This window comes from Mytilus galloprovincialis, chromosome 1 (assembly GCF_965363235.1).
Source record: "Mytilus galloprovincialis chromosome 1, xbMytGall1.hap1.1, whole genome shotgun sequence".
NCBI lineage: Eukaryota > Metazoa > Mollusca > Bivalvia > Mytilida > Mytilidae > Mytilus > Mytilus galloprovincialis.
Genome location: NC_134838.1, coordinates 79,058,080 through 79,076,170, shown reverse-complemented (window position 1 = coordinate 79,076,170; position 18,091 = coordinate 79,058,080). Strand labels below are relative to the sequence as shown.

At 31.8% G+C, this 18,091-nt stretch overlaps 1 protein-coding gene across 1 annotated transcript; it reads right to left on the bottom strand.

Annotated features, from left to right (window-relative positions):
• Positions 1-259: 259 nt before the first annotated feature.
• LOC143085166 (succinate--CoA ligase [GDP-forming] subunit beta, mitochondrial-like) lies at positions 260-17,865 on the bottom strand. The gene is made up of 11 exons (XM_076261376.1): positions 17,758-17,865; positions 15,640-15,781; positions 15,093-15,192; positions 14,323-14,413; positions 10,408-10,560; positions 9,620-9,709; positions 7,059-7,155; positions 6,201-6,362; positions 4,563-4,705; positions 3,341-3,461; positions 260-1,581 (listed from the first exon to the last, which is right to left on the bottom strand). The coding sequence occupies exons 1-11, from the start codon at positions 17,824-17,826 to the stop codon at positions 1,424-1,426; spliced, it is 1,326 nt and encodes a 441-aa protein (XP_076117491.1). The 5' UTR covers positions 17,827-17,865; the 3' UTR covers positions 260-1,423.
• Between the last annotated feature and the right edge of the window lie 226 nt (positions 17,866-18,091).

Genomic DNA, 18,091 nt, shown 5'->3' with positions numbered 1-18,091 from the left:
ATGATGAGCTGTCTGTAAAAGTCTTTTAAAATTTTAATTACTTTTTAATAGTTTTTGATGACTTTTACTTGTCAATGATAAAGCTATGAAAAGTCAAGAGAGAACATTTTCCCGCCAAAATTTCAATAGCTAATATATTGAAAACAAGCACGGTGACCTATACATTTTTTTTGCTCTTTGAATTCCTTTATTAATCCTCTATCAATATAAACTAGTGTTTCGAAAAGTTAATTACTTTGAAACTGAGAAGCGAACTACCATAAGTTGATGTTTTTATTGATTGACATAAACCACAACTAGATGTTGACCATTGAACCATGAAAATGAGGTCAAAGTCAGTTAATCCTGGTTATATGAACTGATTTTGTGTCATGGATGGATATTCTATATCCTTTGTTTTCTATCAGTTTCATTTCCCCTTTCATTTACAAGATTTATGAAACCGATATACTGGTACTGTGGATTCATCTATTTTCAGGAAAACTTATATGTTAGTGGATATTTAATTTCTTGGTTTTTAAAAAGTCTACAAACAGGCCTTTAGAAACAAGTCATTCCTTGGACATTTAATTTTGTGGTTCACCTTTATCCACGAAATCCACAATAATCAGTATCCAACAAATAAAAATTAATCCACAGTATATGCCACACAGAAACAGAACAAAGACATCTACAAACCAGATATAAAGTGTTCTCCTTTTTTACTACAAAATTGTATACAAACAGTTAACACAGTTACCAGATTAACAAATATATGTCTTGCCTAAAGCCACATTTGTTGCATTTGAAAGTACATATATCTGTGTGAATTTTTCAGGAATAGGAATGTGTGCTTCCAAAAGGAAAAAATACAAATAATGACGTACTGTGGATTCATTATAATAATCGTTGGATACCAATTTTAGTGGGTTTTGTTGGTACAGGTGAACCATGAATTCAAATGTTCAACAAATAATATATTTTCAATAGGCTTTCCACATAAATAAATAAATCCACAGTACTCATATCAAAATGTGAACAGTGTGGTATAAAGTGATATAAATGATACACATGTAAAACTTCATCCATAATACACATTCATTATAAAAATACACAATTTCAAAGAAACAAATTCTTTCGCCCGATAAACTTTTAACTGTATGATATAAGGGACTAAGAGTGTAAAGATACATAAAGTTTACAAAAACAAAGGATTTAAATGAATTACAATAATTTTAATATATTGCTGTTAAATAATTTTACCCTAATTTGAGAAACTATTTCCCTCCCATAATGATTCTATACCTAATCTACAAATACATTATTTCAATGTTAATTCTGCAACCTTTAACATATTTAACCTACATAGCCCTGATTAAATAAAAATTTGTCACATAATTTATTATTCATTACAAAATTATCACAGTTCTAATCAATAAATCAATTATAAAAAGTCATCAGATTTTGTTTTTTTAGCTGATGCTTCGATATATGCTTTTGCATGTTGTACAGCCAATTGTGCAGCATGATCGAAGCCATCAGCAACATGTATGTCTATATCACTTTCTTCCATTATCTTCCTAGCCGCCTCTACATTTCTACCTGAAATAAAAAAATATAAATCACATTATACCTAGGCAGAACAGTATAGTTGAATTTCAATAATTTTGTAAAAATTATTCTATAGTACTGAAAAGACAGAAATTATTGAAAGGTTTTTCTTAATGTGAATAATGCGACTGGGTGGGTATCGCAGTAATAAGAATTCACATTTTGATATCTGTTACATAGATTAGTGTGCAGCTTTACCTGAAATCATCTAATTAAAGTCGCATTTTTGTCTTTTCTTCAAAATTAGCAATGATAATTGCATGCAATAGTTTCTGAAATTACAGTAGTCCTTTACTAATTAATCTGTTAGCAGCAGACAGAGAGATACAGGAGAAAGACTAAATATAGACCATGTCACTAGTGTGATAAAAACAGTTACCAATTCTAAATAGTTGAAGGCAGTATGTTGAACTCCAGATGTCTTAGAGTTTAATTGTGTCATTGGGATACTGTCGCTTTGAAGTACAATGAATTCGGAAATTATTGATGGCATTTATCACTAGAACAACTAAAGAAAATGTGTAATGGGTTTCATGAAAATTTGTGTCTAGCCTGTATATGCTGCTGTCTAAGTAAAGGTGTAATGCTGACTGTTAAAATCAAGTCCAATTATCAGTCAAATACAGAAATTATTTGAAAAAGTAGATTTTTTTTTTATTCAGATTCTATTCTTATCTCTGTCAAGATTCATGCAAATCCATGAGGGTTTACAAACTTATCGTTTAATTGATAATTTCAAAAACCTAAATCTGTCCATCAGTAAATGACTGGAAAATAAAACAATACTTTTTTTCAAAGGAGTAGGTCCGGTAAGGACCGATTTTGGCCTCAAATTTCAGGTTCATCTAACGTAAGTTTTTGGACACTTTTTAAACACTTAAGTGTCTATTGGAATTGATTCGATTAGTTTATGTAAAAGATTTTAACTGATTTAGTCATTAAAAACGCTCTGATTCAAGCTTAAATATGAAAAATCTATCAAATATGCAAAAAAACGTCACTTTTCAGATGGTTTTTGTCAAAAATGAAAGTGGCCGCATCCGTGTTCATCCTCAACCTTTAAATATGTGTTGTATAATCATCAAATACAACTTACATTTAAATATTATGAATGAACACGAATGCAGCCACTTTCATTTCAGACGGAAACCGTCCAAAAATTAACCAAAATGCTAACATTTTGAAGATTTCAGTAATTTAGCATGACTTAATGATGCTAGAACGCGATATTTGTGCATTGTATTGTAAAAAACAGCTCATATTTATGTAGCAGAAGCATTTTACTTTCCAAAATATAACTTAAAGATAACATTTTCACAATTTTCTAAAACTGCTATATTTTGGGGCCAAAAAGGGGTCTTACTGAACCTACTCCTTTGACAAGATCTCTGAACCAGTATCCAGTTACTGTCATTGAATTTTCAATGAAAGTTTGAAAAAGTAATTTATGAATCAAACTCTTTAACACCAAACTGTTAGATATTCAGTCAATCTTTTATTTTCAAAGACAAACACGTACATCATTAAATGAAAGACACCCATCTAACACAAACTATCACAACGGATAAATTTTGAAGCTGAGTTACTTTTGTATAATGATTATTTGCACTTTTTTTTCACTTTTTTATATTTTTCTTCTTTAACAGGTCTCTATTTTTGTGATTTTCTCACCAATAATACCAAGAAGTACAAATACTTGGAAATGAAACTGACATTAAATATGTTTTTGTTATGGAGATAATATTCATACCTTCAAGTCTGACTACCAGAGGCAGCTTTAGATTTATAATTTTACAGGCTTCCACAATACCTTTGGCGACAGTAGCACAATCAACAATGCCACCAAATACATTGACTAGAATGGTTTTCACCTAGAAAATAAATAATGGATTATTAAGCACACAGTTAACCTTTTCTTTTTTATAATATGAATACCACCAAAAATACTTGGTGTTGTAAATAACCATGTGATACATTATCAATTGAATACTGTGAAGAAATAAAATTCCTTTGTGGATTACCAATTTTCGGGGATTTCTTGGGTATAGCTAAACCACTAATTTGATTTTTTTTATAGTTTAGGAGTAACGAAGGATTTAAATATCGAAATAAGCTTGAAAATTTAAAAAATAGCTTATTTTGAATAATGGAATGGACTGCTGCAACCCTTCAGTCCCTAATCAAGGCAAAATTTATACACCAAATTAAAGCTTTTTGATAGAGGAATAGACTGAGTATACTTGTATGTACACTTTGGCAAAATCCCATATCTATGAAACTTTGTATTCACCAAAACTTGACGAATCCTCAGTATTCAAATTGTATTGAATGAAAGTTCTGTTTTGTTTCAATAGAATTTATTGATAATTAAAGTTCCATGTTAAGCTATAACACCTGACATGCCTATTCATCCTATCAATACAAATGTTGGTTCGGATAATTTTAGCACCATAATTAGTCCCTGGATTATTAGTATTGTATATTTTAAGCTACAATAAAATTAAATCATCACTTAATCTAGTACTACTTAAATAGGTGATTTTTAAAGAAACACAACTCTTACGTCCAACCTTTGTGGACATAATGTTACTGGAATAACTGATTTAGGAAATAACTCATTCACATAAGTCCCGACTGATTAATTAATTCATATTACAGACTTTTTACTTCAGGTTTTTCAACAGGTTATCTTATTTAGTCTAGGAAATCCTGTTACATAACAAAATCATTGAAAAACAGTTAACTTCTCCTCAAAGTGCTACAATTATATGCATGATTTTTTTGGTTGCTCTTACTTGCCCAAGTACAAGGTTGTCCTACCATAGAGTAGATTACATTTTAAAAAATTATACAGTCCAGAGTCAAAAGTCGTTAATATAAAAATAGTATATTGCATGATAGTAAAATTTTCTTTAATGAACCTTACGGTAATCAACACATATACTATACTACTAGTAGGAACTACCACTTACATGAGCATCCCCTGTGAGGAGATGAAAAGCATCATAAACTTGCTGTTCTGATACACCCCCTCCTACATCCAGGAAATTAGCAGGTTCACCTCCATGTAATTTTATAATATCCATGGTAGCCATGGCAAGTCCAGCACCATTTACTACAAAATAAGTGTGTAAAATACATAATAATACATAAAAGGGGTAGCAGGGATATGACAGTTGTAAATATATATTTTACTGGTGATGTTTTCAAATATAGTACAAGTACTATCATTCCTTAATTTGGAAGTTCCTGTCATTTATATGTAACAAATGTGCCAATTCAGTCATATGAATTTATTGATATCACATGATAACATTTTGAGGTGTCAGGCCTCGACAATAACGCTTGTCCGATTGTCCAGTACCAGAGGGAAAAAAGGTCGGACAAGTAAAAGCTGTATCAAGCTTGTCCGTCGGGACAAGTACATTATTATACTGCAGAAAATAAATTTAATTCAACTTTGATGAACAAAGTAATTATAAACAAATAACAAGAAAACAAATATTAATTTGACATGTTTCTGTATTCTGTTTATTCAAATGCAAAGCCTTTTTCTTCAACGTGTTTACTTGCAATCGATAATTTTTAACTGGTTCTTTGCCAGGTACTTTTTAACAGGTAAAAGTTATACTATTCTTGGAAACCAGTCTTACTGATCCGAATCAATGATGCGCTTTGTAGATAAGGTTCGTCACCTCCAAAGATTCAGCTCCAAGTTTAATAGACAGTTTGGCACCATAGGAGACATATTTAGTAGACATGATTAATAGACCCTTTGTCAAGGCAGAAGACATTTCGGGACCAAGACAAAACAGTACCTTATTCTGTTCCTTATAATAAATACCATACTGTAATTTTTATCAAAAATTTTTTTTTAAAATTCACAAAATCATATTTGATCATAAGTAGAAAAAACAATACTTGCAATATGGTGACCTGTAGTTGTTAATTTCTGTGTCATTTGGTCTCTTGCAGAGAGTTGTCTCATTAGCAATCAGACCTCTTCTTCTTTTTATTGATTGCATTTAAATAAGCTTTTTTCAACTTTAAAAAAACAGGATACAAATCCAGTGAGTGTACATTGGCCTATTGGATGGTGCCCCATGTTTAGAGTCTGATGAGACTGGCATTGATGAAAACTAGAACCTAATTCCTGTGACATGACTAGTTTCGCAGTTGTACTTGACTCTTATTTTTGAAAAGTATTTCAAAAGAAATAAATCAAATTCTGTTATATTGTTTAAATTCGTTTTGCTCCTTTAATCAACTAAAAATGTAAAAAGGTTATTTTTAATAGAAATTTTTTGGACAAGTAATAATTTCATTCGGACAAGTAAATTTTGGTATGTACTTGTCCTACAGGACAAGTTGAAAAAAAAGTTATTGTAGAGGCCTGGGTGTGACTTTCTATTATTCAGTAATCAACATCAAATGTTAAGCCATTTTATTAAATTTGTTGGTCTATTTAAGCAATTATCTTTTTACTGTTCTTAAAGTGTAAAATCTCTGAATGGATTACATTGCTGACAAATTTGCTTATAATTTACTTTAAATATGAAATTAACCAAAATAACCAATGTTTCTCAACTATCAATAAAGTTGAACCTTACCAAGACAACCTATACTGCCTTCCAATCCTATATAATTAAGTTTTAATCGTGTAGCTTCCACCTCCCTAGGGTCTGTCTCTGACATGTCATCCATGGCAAAAATCTCTTTCTGTCTGTAAGCTGCATTATCATCAAAGTTTACCTTGGCATCAAAACAAACAACTGAAATAATAATGATTAGAATATTCATAACAAAAATGTCTAAATTCCATTTTAATATTATCAGTTTCTGATAAAAACAGGATTGAAAACCAAATAAATAATAAATAATGCCTTATTAAACTAATGTCCTATTGTACACTAAAAAGCCCTAAAAGAAGAAACAAAATGGCCTTTTAAAAGTTTATTTATCAGATTTGGTTTTAGACATGTTAAACAGGCAAATGATCCTTATCATTTACGAGTACTGGAAAACATATTTTAAATCTTCTTGACCCTTGAAAAATAACTGGTAAACTATGCATATGCATTTTTTAATGGCAAATAGAATGTATAGTTGAAAAAGGTTCTACAAATCCATGTTTAAGCTTGATTTCATAAATTACAGTTAATTAAATGGTTAACTATAGTAATATACTATAAAGTAATTTATTTTAACAATTTTTACAGAAATGAATGCAAGCTTTTGTTTTCTTGTCTTTTTTGTCTACGAATATGAACTGGCATAAAAAAAAAATCAAGATCATTGGTTATATTCTATCAATTTTATCTTAATAGTGAAACTATTAAAATCAAAAAATCTATAACTTTTCTGTATGCACAGAATAGCAACCCTGAAATACCATTTCAAGTGACCACTTTTTGTGAAAATATATATTTCATTGCAAGTTTTAATGTAGATAGCTACTATAGTACTACCTCTGCCATCAGGTGTCTCCCCAAATGGATTGATCTCTACCTGGGATGCATCAACCTTTATAAATAGGTTATATAGACTTTTTATCTGATCTGCTGCCTGAAACAAACATACACAGTTAACTCTTAATGAAAATGTCATTATTAGGACCAGAAGAAAACTGACCCTATGAGGAAAATTACCTTTAAGGTGGTACAAAACACTTACACTAAGTTTAACTTGGCTCGTTTAAACTTTATAAAACTTGGACAAAATACTTTCTTAGATCCTTTGACCAAAATATATAAAAAAATCAAACTTGAACCACTTTATCGGCAAAACTTCATTAAATATAAAGCAGTTTGACAAATATTAATTTTGTGTCGACAATAAAGACAACAACACTCATGTTTTTACCGCATAGTATCTGTTTATTGGGTCTACATGTTTCGCCTAATCGATAGGCATCATCAGGACAATTGTACAAAGAAATATGACAGTGAAGTATGAATTTAGCGGTTAGCGGTTTTAACCCGGAAGTGTAAGTTACATAATAGTAGTTATGGTGACGTTATATGAATAGAAAGTGAAAGGGAAAGTAAATAGAAAATATATAAATAGAAATGTTAGTGTTTTCTTGAAAGGTAACAGCATCTCGTGTGGTTGACATCTATCCCGTTCTGTGTAGTTAATCTCATGGGAGGTCTTTGGTTGTATTGTACGTTATTGTTATCTAATAATCATGTCAGTGAATTCCAAATTGGACAACACCTCACTGTTCATTCCGTACAGCCAACTGGCTTCGCTCTGGGACCCTCGAGTTACTGCTTCCAATTGTGTCGGTAATGGTGTGAAGTGTATTATCGTCGCACATTTTGGAAATTAAAATAGTGGTAGATCTGTAAATATTTAATTATGAGTTGTGTTAATGATTAAAGCTTTTGCTGTGGTTTGATGTTGAATCTGTAAGGGCTTCCAGCAGGTTTCTTCTTTCTAAACCGGTGGTAAAGTATTGTAATACTCTGTTAAATCTTTATGTTAATTTTGCGTAGTGTCATAACTTCAGCTAGGTGGTCTTGATTTCTTATTAGTTTTATCAGCGGTTGTAGCGGTTTCTTCTTCTCTTGCTCCTTCTCTTCTTGGACAGTGCAGAATCTTGATCATTTTCAGGAAAAGATCGGGAATCTTGGTATTGGTCTGTGGTATCATTCATGCTGTTGGTCGTAAGGTACAACGCAAGTGTGGCAGGGTGGATCCTTGCGGATGCAGGGGTTCACAGAAAAAAAATAGAAATACGAGTGAACCAACACCTGAAGTTGTGATCGTGCGGTAGGGTAAAAACCACAGCAAAAGCTTTAATCATTAACACAACTCATAATTAAATATTTACAGATCTACCACTATTTTAATTTCCAAAATGTGCGACGATAATACACTTCACACCATTACTGACACAATTGGAAGCAGTAACTCGAGGGTCCCAGAGCGAAGCCAGTTGGCTGTACGGAATGAACAGTGAGGTGTTGTCCAATTTGGAATTCACTGACATGATTATTAGATAACAATAACGTACAATACAACCAAAGACCTCCCATGAGATTAACTACACAGAACGGGATAGATGTCAACCACACGAGATGCTGTTACCTTTCAAGAAAACACTAACATTTCTATTTATATATTTTCTATTTACTTTCCCTTTCACTTTCTATTCATATAACGTCACCATAACTACTATTATGTAACTTACACTTCCGGGTTAAAACCGCTAACCGCTAAATTCATACTTCACTGTCATATTTCTTTGTACAATTGTCCTGATGATGCCTATCGATTAGGCGAAACATGTAGACCCAATAAACAGATACTATGCGGTAAAAACATGAGTGTTGTTGTCTTTATTGTCGACACATTCTTTATTTTCAAGATGACTGGGAATACCTAGCGGTATCCACTCGTTTTTACCCTACCGCACGATCACAACTTCAGGTGTTGGTTCACTCGTATTTCAAATATTAATTTTGATCATTGAGAAGCTTAATATTGCCTTAATAGAATATGATAAAAACGTTGGTTTTTTTTTATTTTTACAGAGTTATCTCCCTCTTATGTACCACCTAAAGTTGAGATCTAATATAACTTTTCATATATTTTGTAAATGTAAATGTATTATACTTGAATTGATTGGTTGTTGTTGTTTAAAACCACTTTAAGCACTCTTGGTTTTATAATGGCAGCCAGTTTGTATTGGTAGAGAAACCTACAGTACTCAGAGTATAGATGTACTGTCCAACAAAATCTAAATTGGGAAATATCTTTGATATGTTTGATATGCTACAAAAGTTCTTTTTTCAGGAACAAAACTACATACATGTACAACTTAACAATAAAAGGATGCACAGACAAAATTAACACTATACATGTCTTGTGTTATATAGTGCATAGCAATAGTGCTTTATTACCCAAAAATATGGTTAAATATATGTAAAAGCGCTACTATAAATTTAATGTTGAAACAATCCTATGTACCTTTTTCCCATACATCTTTTAAAAAATTTAGGTATATTTTATTAGAATATCTTACCTCTTGTAAATGAACACCTTCAAAACCTAACCTCTGTGCCATAGATAAGGCTTGCTCATCTTTAATACCAGTAAGAATATCTACTGGCTCCTGAAAAGGTAAAAAAATAATTTAACCCAAATACATCATTTTTTGTACATGGCATCTGATATCATTTTTACATTATCTTGAAGTATGGAAATTTTTTAGTTAGAAAGTTTATAACTTCACGTAACAAACCATCATAATAATCAGCACTAACACATTTCAATACTTAGTCTCATATTTTTTCCTGTGAAAGTTTTAGTGTAATTTTCACCGGATGATATAAACTTCCTAGTGTATTTAGTGTTATAAGTTTCAAAGATAAGTCTTGCACTGAAATCATTGAAACCTTAAACTGAGATAAAACATATATTCAACAATCAACACATTAATATTAGCATTTCCATGCAAAAGGCCTGCACTTAACAGTTAAGTTGTGTTACTGTAAAAATTCATTTATTACCTCAGATGATATTTTAAATGTTTCCCATCTTTGTAAATGACTTACAGTTTCTGATATCATTTAATACTGTAGAGTTATATTTCACCTTTTGAATATGTTGTTTACATTTTCCATTTGGAAATAGAAAATTTCAATAAATTTGTAAATATTATTAAAATGGTAAGAAAAGTGAGTTAATATTTCGTGAATCTTCCTTAATTAAGAAAGAATTTATGTTAATTTCTCAAAATTTCCACACATAAACATTGTAAAAAATATTTTTGGAAAGGAATTTCCAGTTCAAAGGTTAAATTTTCAGCACCTTGACAATGGAATCAGGATCAGTATCAGCTGTTTCTTCAATGTCTACTCCACCATGCCGACTACCAATCATTACTGGTCCCATGTATGTACGATCCATCAGTATGGCAAAGTAAGCTTCTCTCCCTATATCTAAAGCTTCAGCTACCATTACCTACAAAAATTACAAATCATTAATATTGCAAAGCATACATTTATTTTGATGCTTTTTGTCTATTGTTTTTCTGTTAGTGTTTCTTGTGTCTTGTACTGGTCTTTTGAGTTGAGCTAATTGCAGCTAACTTTTGCAGTTTGTTCTTATGTAATGATGTTACAACACTGTACCAGCCCAGGTTAGAGGAGGGTAGATTGCTATTATAAACAAACACGTTTAACCCTGCCACATTTTTTTATGTTCCAGTAGTACAGTCTCTTCAGTGGTTGTTATTGGTTCATGTCTTTCATATATTTTCTTCATAAATTGTTTTATTATAAATGAGCCTGTTAGTTTTCTGATTGGATTTTTTTCACATTTTTCATGTCATTGCCTTTTAGAGACAGTACACAGTATGGGGTTTTCTCATTGTTAAAAGCTTTATAGTTGCCTATCATTGCTTTCTAGGGTAACTACTTCATTTTAACTCTGGTGGATAGTTGTTTCATTGGCAATCTAAAATCTCCTTATTTTAATATTTGTGTGTTTTTTTGTTTTTTTTTTATTGTTGAAGGCCTAATGATGAGCTATACTGTAAACCAACTTATTTTCGCAGATACTTTTTTTGGTGTTTATCCCTTTCTTTCATGATTTTCTAATTTACTTGATGAAGTTAGAAAAGGAAAGATCCAAGTTTTACATCTTTGCAACAATTTACTTGAACATTATTTTTCTACTCGTGAAAGCCATGAAAAATGAATCTCCTGAAATTTAGTTGGTTTACAGTATTTGCTTCTATCTTAGTCATTTGAATTCTGGTGAGCAGTTTTCTCATTGGCAATCATACCATATCTCCTTATTTATGTATTAAAGTCACAGCTACAGGGTTGGCAAAGTATTACCCAGGTGGGAAAACCCAGGTGGGAAAACCCGGGTTTTCCTGGGCTGGGCAAAACTCCCTGAAATGGGTATAATTACTGGGCAATATGATTTTTTAAGCTTATTTCAACACTAAAGAGTAAAGACTTGTGGTAGTTTCTTGTGTTATAGCTAAATTTATACATTTTATGTAGATAACCATAGAGAGTCATTGCTAGAAGATTGAAAATTCAATTTCATTCTCTTCTCCACTAATTCTATGTAGGCAGAATACCAGATTAGTACATTTTAGGATACCGTATTGATTTTCTAGCATTGTTTCAGTAATTCAAACTATCAAAAACAAGAATGTGTCCATAGTACACGGATGCCCCACTCACACTATCATTTTCTGTGTTTAGTGGACCGTGAATTTGGGGTAAAAAGTCTAATTTAGCATTTATATTAGAAAGATCATATCACAAGGAACATGTATACTAAGCTTCAAGTTGGTTGGACTTCAACTTCATCAAAAACTACCTTGACCAAAAACTTGAACTTGAAATTTGCACTATCATTTTCTATGTTCAGTGAACCATGAAATAGGGGTCAAAACACTAATTTGAAATTAAAACAAGTGAAACTGTGAGCTACTGCTCACTGATGATACCCCCGCCGCAAGTGGATAATATTAATAGTGTAAAAATATGCAAGTGTTCGGTAAACAGGAAGTTGTCGAGTGATGAATCTGAAAACGCATCACACGGTATAGCTGACTTATAAAAATCCTGAAACCAAATTTCAGAAATCCTTGTATTGTAGTTCCTGAGAAAAATGTGACAAAAATTTTTAACTTGGTTATCATGTGTAAAATCATACAAGTGTTCGGTAAACAGGAAGTAGTCGAGTGATGAATCTGAAAACGCATCACACGGTATAGCTGACTTATATAAATCCTGAAACCAAATTTCAAAAATCCTTGTATTGTAGTTCCTGAGAAAAATGTGACGAAAATTTTCAACTTGGCTATCATGTGTAAAATCATACAAGTGTTCGGTAAACAGGAAGTTGTCGAGTGATGAATCTGAAAACGCATCACACGGTATAGCTGACTTATATAAATCCTGAAACCAAATTTCAGAAATCCTTGTATTGTAGTTCCTGAGAAAAATGTGACGAAAATTTTCAACTTGGCTATCATGTGTAAAATCAGACAAGTGTTCGGTAAACAGGAAGTTGTCAAGTGATGAATCTGAAAACGCATCACACGGTATAGCTGACTTATATAAATCCTGAAACCAAATTTCAGAAATCCTTGTATTGTAGTTCCTGAGAAAAATGTGACGAAAATTTTCAACTTGGCTATCATGTGTAAAATCAGACAAGTGTTCGGTAAACAGGAAGTTGTCAAGTGATGAATCTGAAAACGCATCACACGGTGTGGCTGACATATATAAATGTTGATACCAAATTACAGAAAGGGTGGATGTGTAGTTCCTGAGAAAAATGTGACGAAAGTTTCATGGGACGGACTGACTGACGGACGGACTGATGGACGGACTGATGGACGGACTGATGGACGGACGGACGGACTGACAGACAGAGGTAAAACAGTATACCCCCCCTTTTTTAAAGCGGGGGTACCCTTTTTTAAAGCGGGGGTATAAAGACAGAGGTAAAACAGTATACCCCCCCTTTTTTAAAGCGGGGGTATAATTAGAAAGATCATATCATAGGGTACATGTGTACTGAGTTTCAAGTTGATTGGACAGGAAATACGGACAGAAGGACAGACGGACAGAGGGACAAAAGTACGCACAGACCAGAAAACATAATGCCCCTCTACTATTTTAGGTGGGGCATAAAAATACATTTTATTGCAGTGTGGTAAATTCAAATAGAAATCATATTGCTAAATAAACACCCTACAGGGTCATGTCATTAGCACTAATAGAAATGAAAAGGCTGATTATTGTTATATAAACATATCTGTAATTACTTACTAATTAGTGATGTACAATGTACAAAGATATTATTTAAAAGGATTTTTTCTTACATGGAATTGTTAATTCTTAATATTAGCTATATATATTTGAAATAAATGAATTACTTGGCTTTACATGAATGTTAACAGTTTGACCTAGACAGAAGGGTGATTTAATACATTTTTAGGATAATTGTTGAGAAAGGATTTTTGCTATTTATATTTGTCTAATGTGTCTTCTTGTACAATTGTCTCAGAGTTGCTAGAGTAATTCTTTCTCAAATGTATACACTTTTATTATAAGTCTCTGAAACAATTATGAAACTTATTTATAAATGAAAATGAGTTTATAAAGATCTTTAACGTATTGTATTTGTGTTTAATCACTGAATCTCTTCAAAATTCAGGACAGTATTTCATATTACCCAGTATTGCCCAGTATTACTCAATAAAACCCAGGTTTTCCCAGTACTTCCCACTGGACCTGGGCAATACTCATAAAACCCTGGTTTTTGCCAACCCTGCTACCATCCAATACTGCTCCTGAGCAACTTGACAGTGTAAATTTAATTCAGTGGTTGTCGTTTGTTTATGTGTTACATATTTGTTTTTTGTTCATTTTTTTATATAAATAAGACCATTAGTTTTCTCGTTTGAATGTTTTACATTGTCATTTCGGGGCCTTTTATACCTGACTATGCAGTATGGGCTTTGCTCATTGTTCAAGGTCGTATGATGACCCATAGTTGTTTTAAATTTCTGTGTCATTTTGGTCTCTTGTGGACAGTTGTCTCATTGGCAATCATACCACATCTTTTTTTCTATATTTAAACATTCTGTCATGTTAGACCACTCTGCCATTGTATCCCCCCTGTGAAGATTGACATAATCTAACATAATCTACACTCTATTATTTGGACACCATGTAATCTAAATATTACCTTCTGTACAAGTACACCATCACCAACAGTCTGTTTAGTCTTTAGTTTACTTCCTAACATATTTTCTACTATAAATGGTACTTGTTTTTTGCTATAATTTATGAAGAAAGATCCATGTAATATTGGTTTAAAATATGCAAAACATTTTTTTCGTTATGAATATTCTTTTGTTCACTAAAAGTCAGGTAAGGATCAGGCAAGAGAATATAAATAATGGTTTCAAACTAATTTCTAAAAAATGAAGTTCCCTGCAAGTTCTTCAAACTTTATAATTTCATCTTTAACATGTTTATCGATTGAATATTATTATAATAGTGCTCTCAGTCACTCATCCATGAAGCTGACGAAAGGTGGTGTTACGTCAACACAGTCAGAAAATTATAATTTACATTCAATTGTGGTAAAATTCAGTTATTCTTCTATCATCAATGATATCTTTCAATCAAGAAAAGAACATACAAAGTGGTTAGTTATTATTTATCAGAAACAAAAAGATTGCAGATTTGCTCTAAAAAAATATTTCATTATAAAGGCTGTTTACAAAACAACACTGAATAATATATTTTCTTGCTTTTGAAAATTACTGTTTATTTCCTAAGAATATATAATGTTTTTAAAATGGATCTGACCTTGTATCAATTTATTAAAATGACTATCATGATTAAGATAATCAAACAAACTATCATGATTAAGATAATCAAACAAACTATCATGATAAAGATAATCAAACAAATGAATCAATCTTAATCTGTAAACACTTGAAAACTTACTCTTTCGTTAAATGTACACCACCTTGGAAGCCATTTGAGAAAACTCCTTTCCCTCGACCACCCGCCAAAATCTGTGCCTTTATCACATATTCTTTCACATCTAAAAGTACAATTTTAGGTGATTTTAGAAGTTTATTTAATAAGAATTTGATTCTGATTTCAAATTGCAGCAGAAAACCTCTGAATGAAGATTATCTGAAGAAAATGTTTCTCCTTATTTCTCCTCAGAAAGTCACTTCTCACTTTTATACATCAAAAGCTGCCTGTACCAATTCAGAAATATGACAGTTGCTATTCATAATTTCATTCAATTGATATGTTTGATATTTTGATTTTGACATTCGAATGGGGACTTTCCGTTTTGAATTAACCTCAGAGTTCAGTATTTTTGTGATTTTACTTTCTCCTCCATATAGTCAATTGTATCATGTGTATTGTGATGAGCGTTAAACTTATCAAATAAGTTTAAAAGGTTGCATAAAAAGGAATGGCAATTAAAATTGAGAAAGTACAGAATTAATTTTAAATGTGTATTTATTTCACAAACCTAAATGATCTGTAGCATGTTCGGCTTCCTCAAAATTGCTAGCAACAACAAATTTTTGTACAGATATTCCATTCTCTTGCATCAACTTTTTACTCTGATATTCTTGTAAATGTAAACATCTTACTGATCCTAAAACGCTTGCCTGAAAAGAAGAAAATCAGAATGTTACTACTATATAAGATATTGTGATGTTATGTAACCATGGTAACAGGATGTTAGGTATAAATATATTGTTATGTTCAGTATCAAATTTTACTATTAACTTCAATAGCATGCACAAGTCATAAGCAGGACAAGAAATGGATGTTTATACCATGAACATACTGTGGATTTATCTTTATTTGTTGTTTATCAATTTTCATTGATTTTGTAGGTACACGGATATAAATTGAAGTATTCACCGAATTACAAATTTGCTCTAAGAATATATGCAGACTTTTGAAAAACCATAAAATTCAAATATCTCAAGTATTTTTAAATCCACAAAAATTGTTACCTACAAAAATAAATGAAGTGCCTTCATTTGTAGATTGGTATTTAATTATTACATGCATTACAAAACCTGATGTTTCACCACAAATATAGTTGATATCTCAAGGACAATAATGTGCTATTGCTCTCTTAAACGGTCACTGAATAACCTGTGTATCGGTTATTTAAAAGTGTCGCACACATTTCTGAGTTTATTTCATTTAGACAAAAAAAATATTACAGTCATTCCTTATAATTTAATTCTATAAAATTCTGTACTTTAGGAGTAAATCATGAAAAAACGTTGATGATTTCAGTCACATGACAAAATAGTCTACGAGCTAAAAGACAAAAAAACTTTTCAGCTGATCAGTAGAGAAAATATGATACATCAAAAATTAAATTTAAAATGATTAATTTAATCATTAGTGTAATAATATTATCACTTCTCGACTTAAATAATAGAATCTAGATAGTGCAACTGCCTCTTGAATAACTCCTGTTTACACTTTAATACTGAATCACTGCAGCTGATTGTCTATATATATAGACACAATGTCCATAGCAATGAATGTGTTGTGTAGGTAACCTGACTAGCACGTTAGACAAGGAGTACATGTATATGCATTGTTTTTTAGAAGCACAAAATAACTTTCAGATCTGACATGTTTATACCAATCAAAGCTACAATTCCCTGGCCCTGGGACTAACTAGAATGCAATAAATTTAAATGTCTCAGAATTACCCCCTTCTAAGAAAGTTGTCTTAAATTCACACCCACTACATTGTCTCGAACAGTTAAATAGTTTAAGTAGTCAAACATCAACCTTTTTGATATGGGATGATATCTTACATCCTAGTCCCACAGCCCCAGCTTTGTCTGGCTAAACAACCATTGGACATCAGATTAATCTAAGACCATCTGCCAGATTATCTTTTAAGGCATTTCATGCAAATGTAAATGTAGCTGCAGAACTGTAGCTCTTCGTTCCTTATCATGCTTATGACATTTTTTTTCTATTTGGGTACCATGGTGCAAATATCATAAAGACCTAAGACGGCTAGTTCTGGGGTAACATGAATGACTGACTAACACTGATATCATCAGAATAACACCTGAAATTTTAATATTAGCACATATAGGTTACTTAATGCAGTCTTCACGCTGAACTGCTAAATCTACAGGCCCGCAGCTCAATTTTTGAAAATTTTTAGTTAGATTCTGTTGGCCTGTAGGTCTGATTTTTACAGTACCGAGAGCAATTTTACCAGCCTGGGCTGCCTCTCTGCGTGAAGACTGCTTAATGTGCTCCCGACGAGGCAGGTCCTTGCTGATGTATCTAAGCCAAGGGATAGCACAAAATATTAGCCAATTACATGAATAAGGGGAGGTATATACCAAGGACAGTGCGAAATTTATTCAGGAAACAATGCTGACCAGGATGTTCTAGTTTAAACCTTTTCCATGTGTATGTTTACATTTGTATAGCGACTGGTCACCTTATCGGCTTGAAAGTCAAAACTTGGTAATGTTGATAGATGCTATAAAGTGTAATTTTGTTGAAGAACATAAGCAATCAGGCACCTTATATAATCAAATATATATATATTGTGTTGGAAAATAAATCAGATCTCATTGACATTTACCTTATTCCACAGTCTTTGCAATAAACCGTGTCTAACTGACGTTCTTATCATTTTCATGGGCGCAGCCATTTTTCTCGAAAAGAAACTCAAACTCTCGCGATACTTCGAACTTCTTTTGTACAAACAAAATAGTCCTATGATTATCAGCAACACGATTGTTATTGCCGTCAAAAAAATGATAAAACATACAAATTCTGCTCATTAAAATTAGTAAGTTATTGAATTGATGTATCTATATCTTATTTATTATCACTTAACAATAAGTCTAAATTAATCCGCAATACTTTCTTCTGTTCATCCTGGGACTTCAAGATTTTCATCCTGGCTCTTCTTT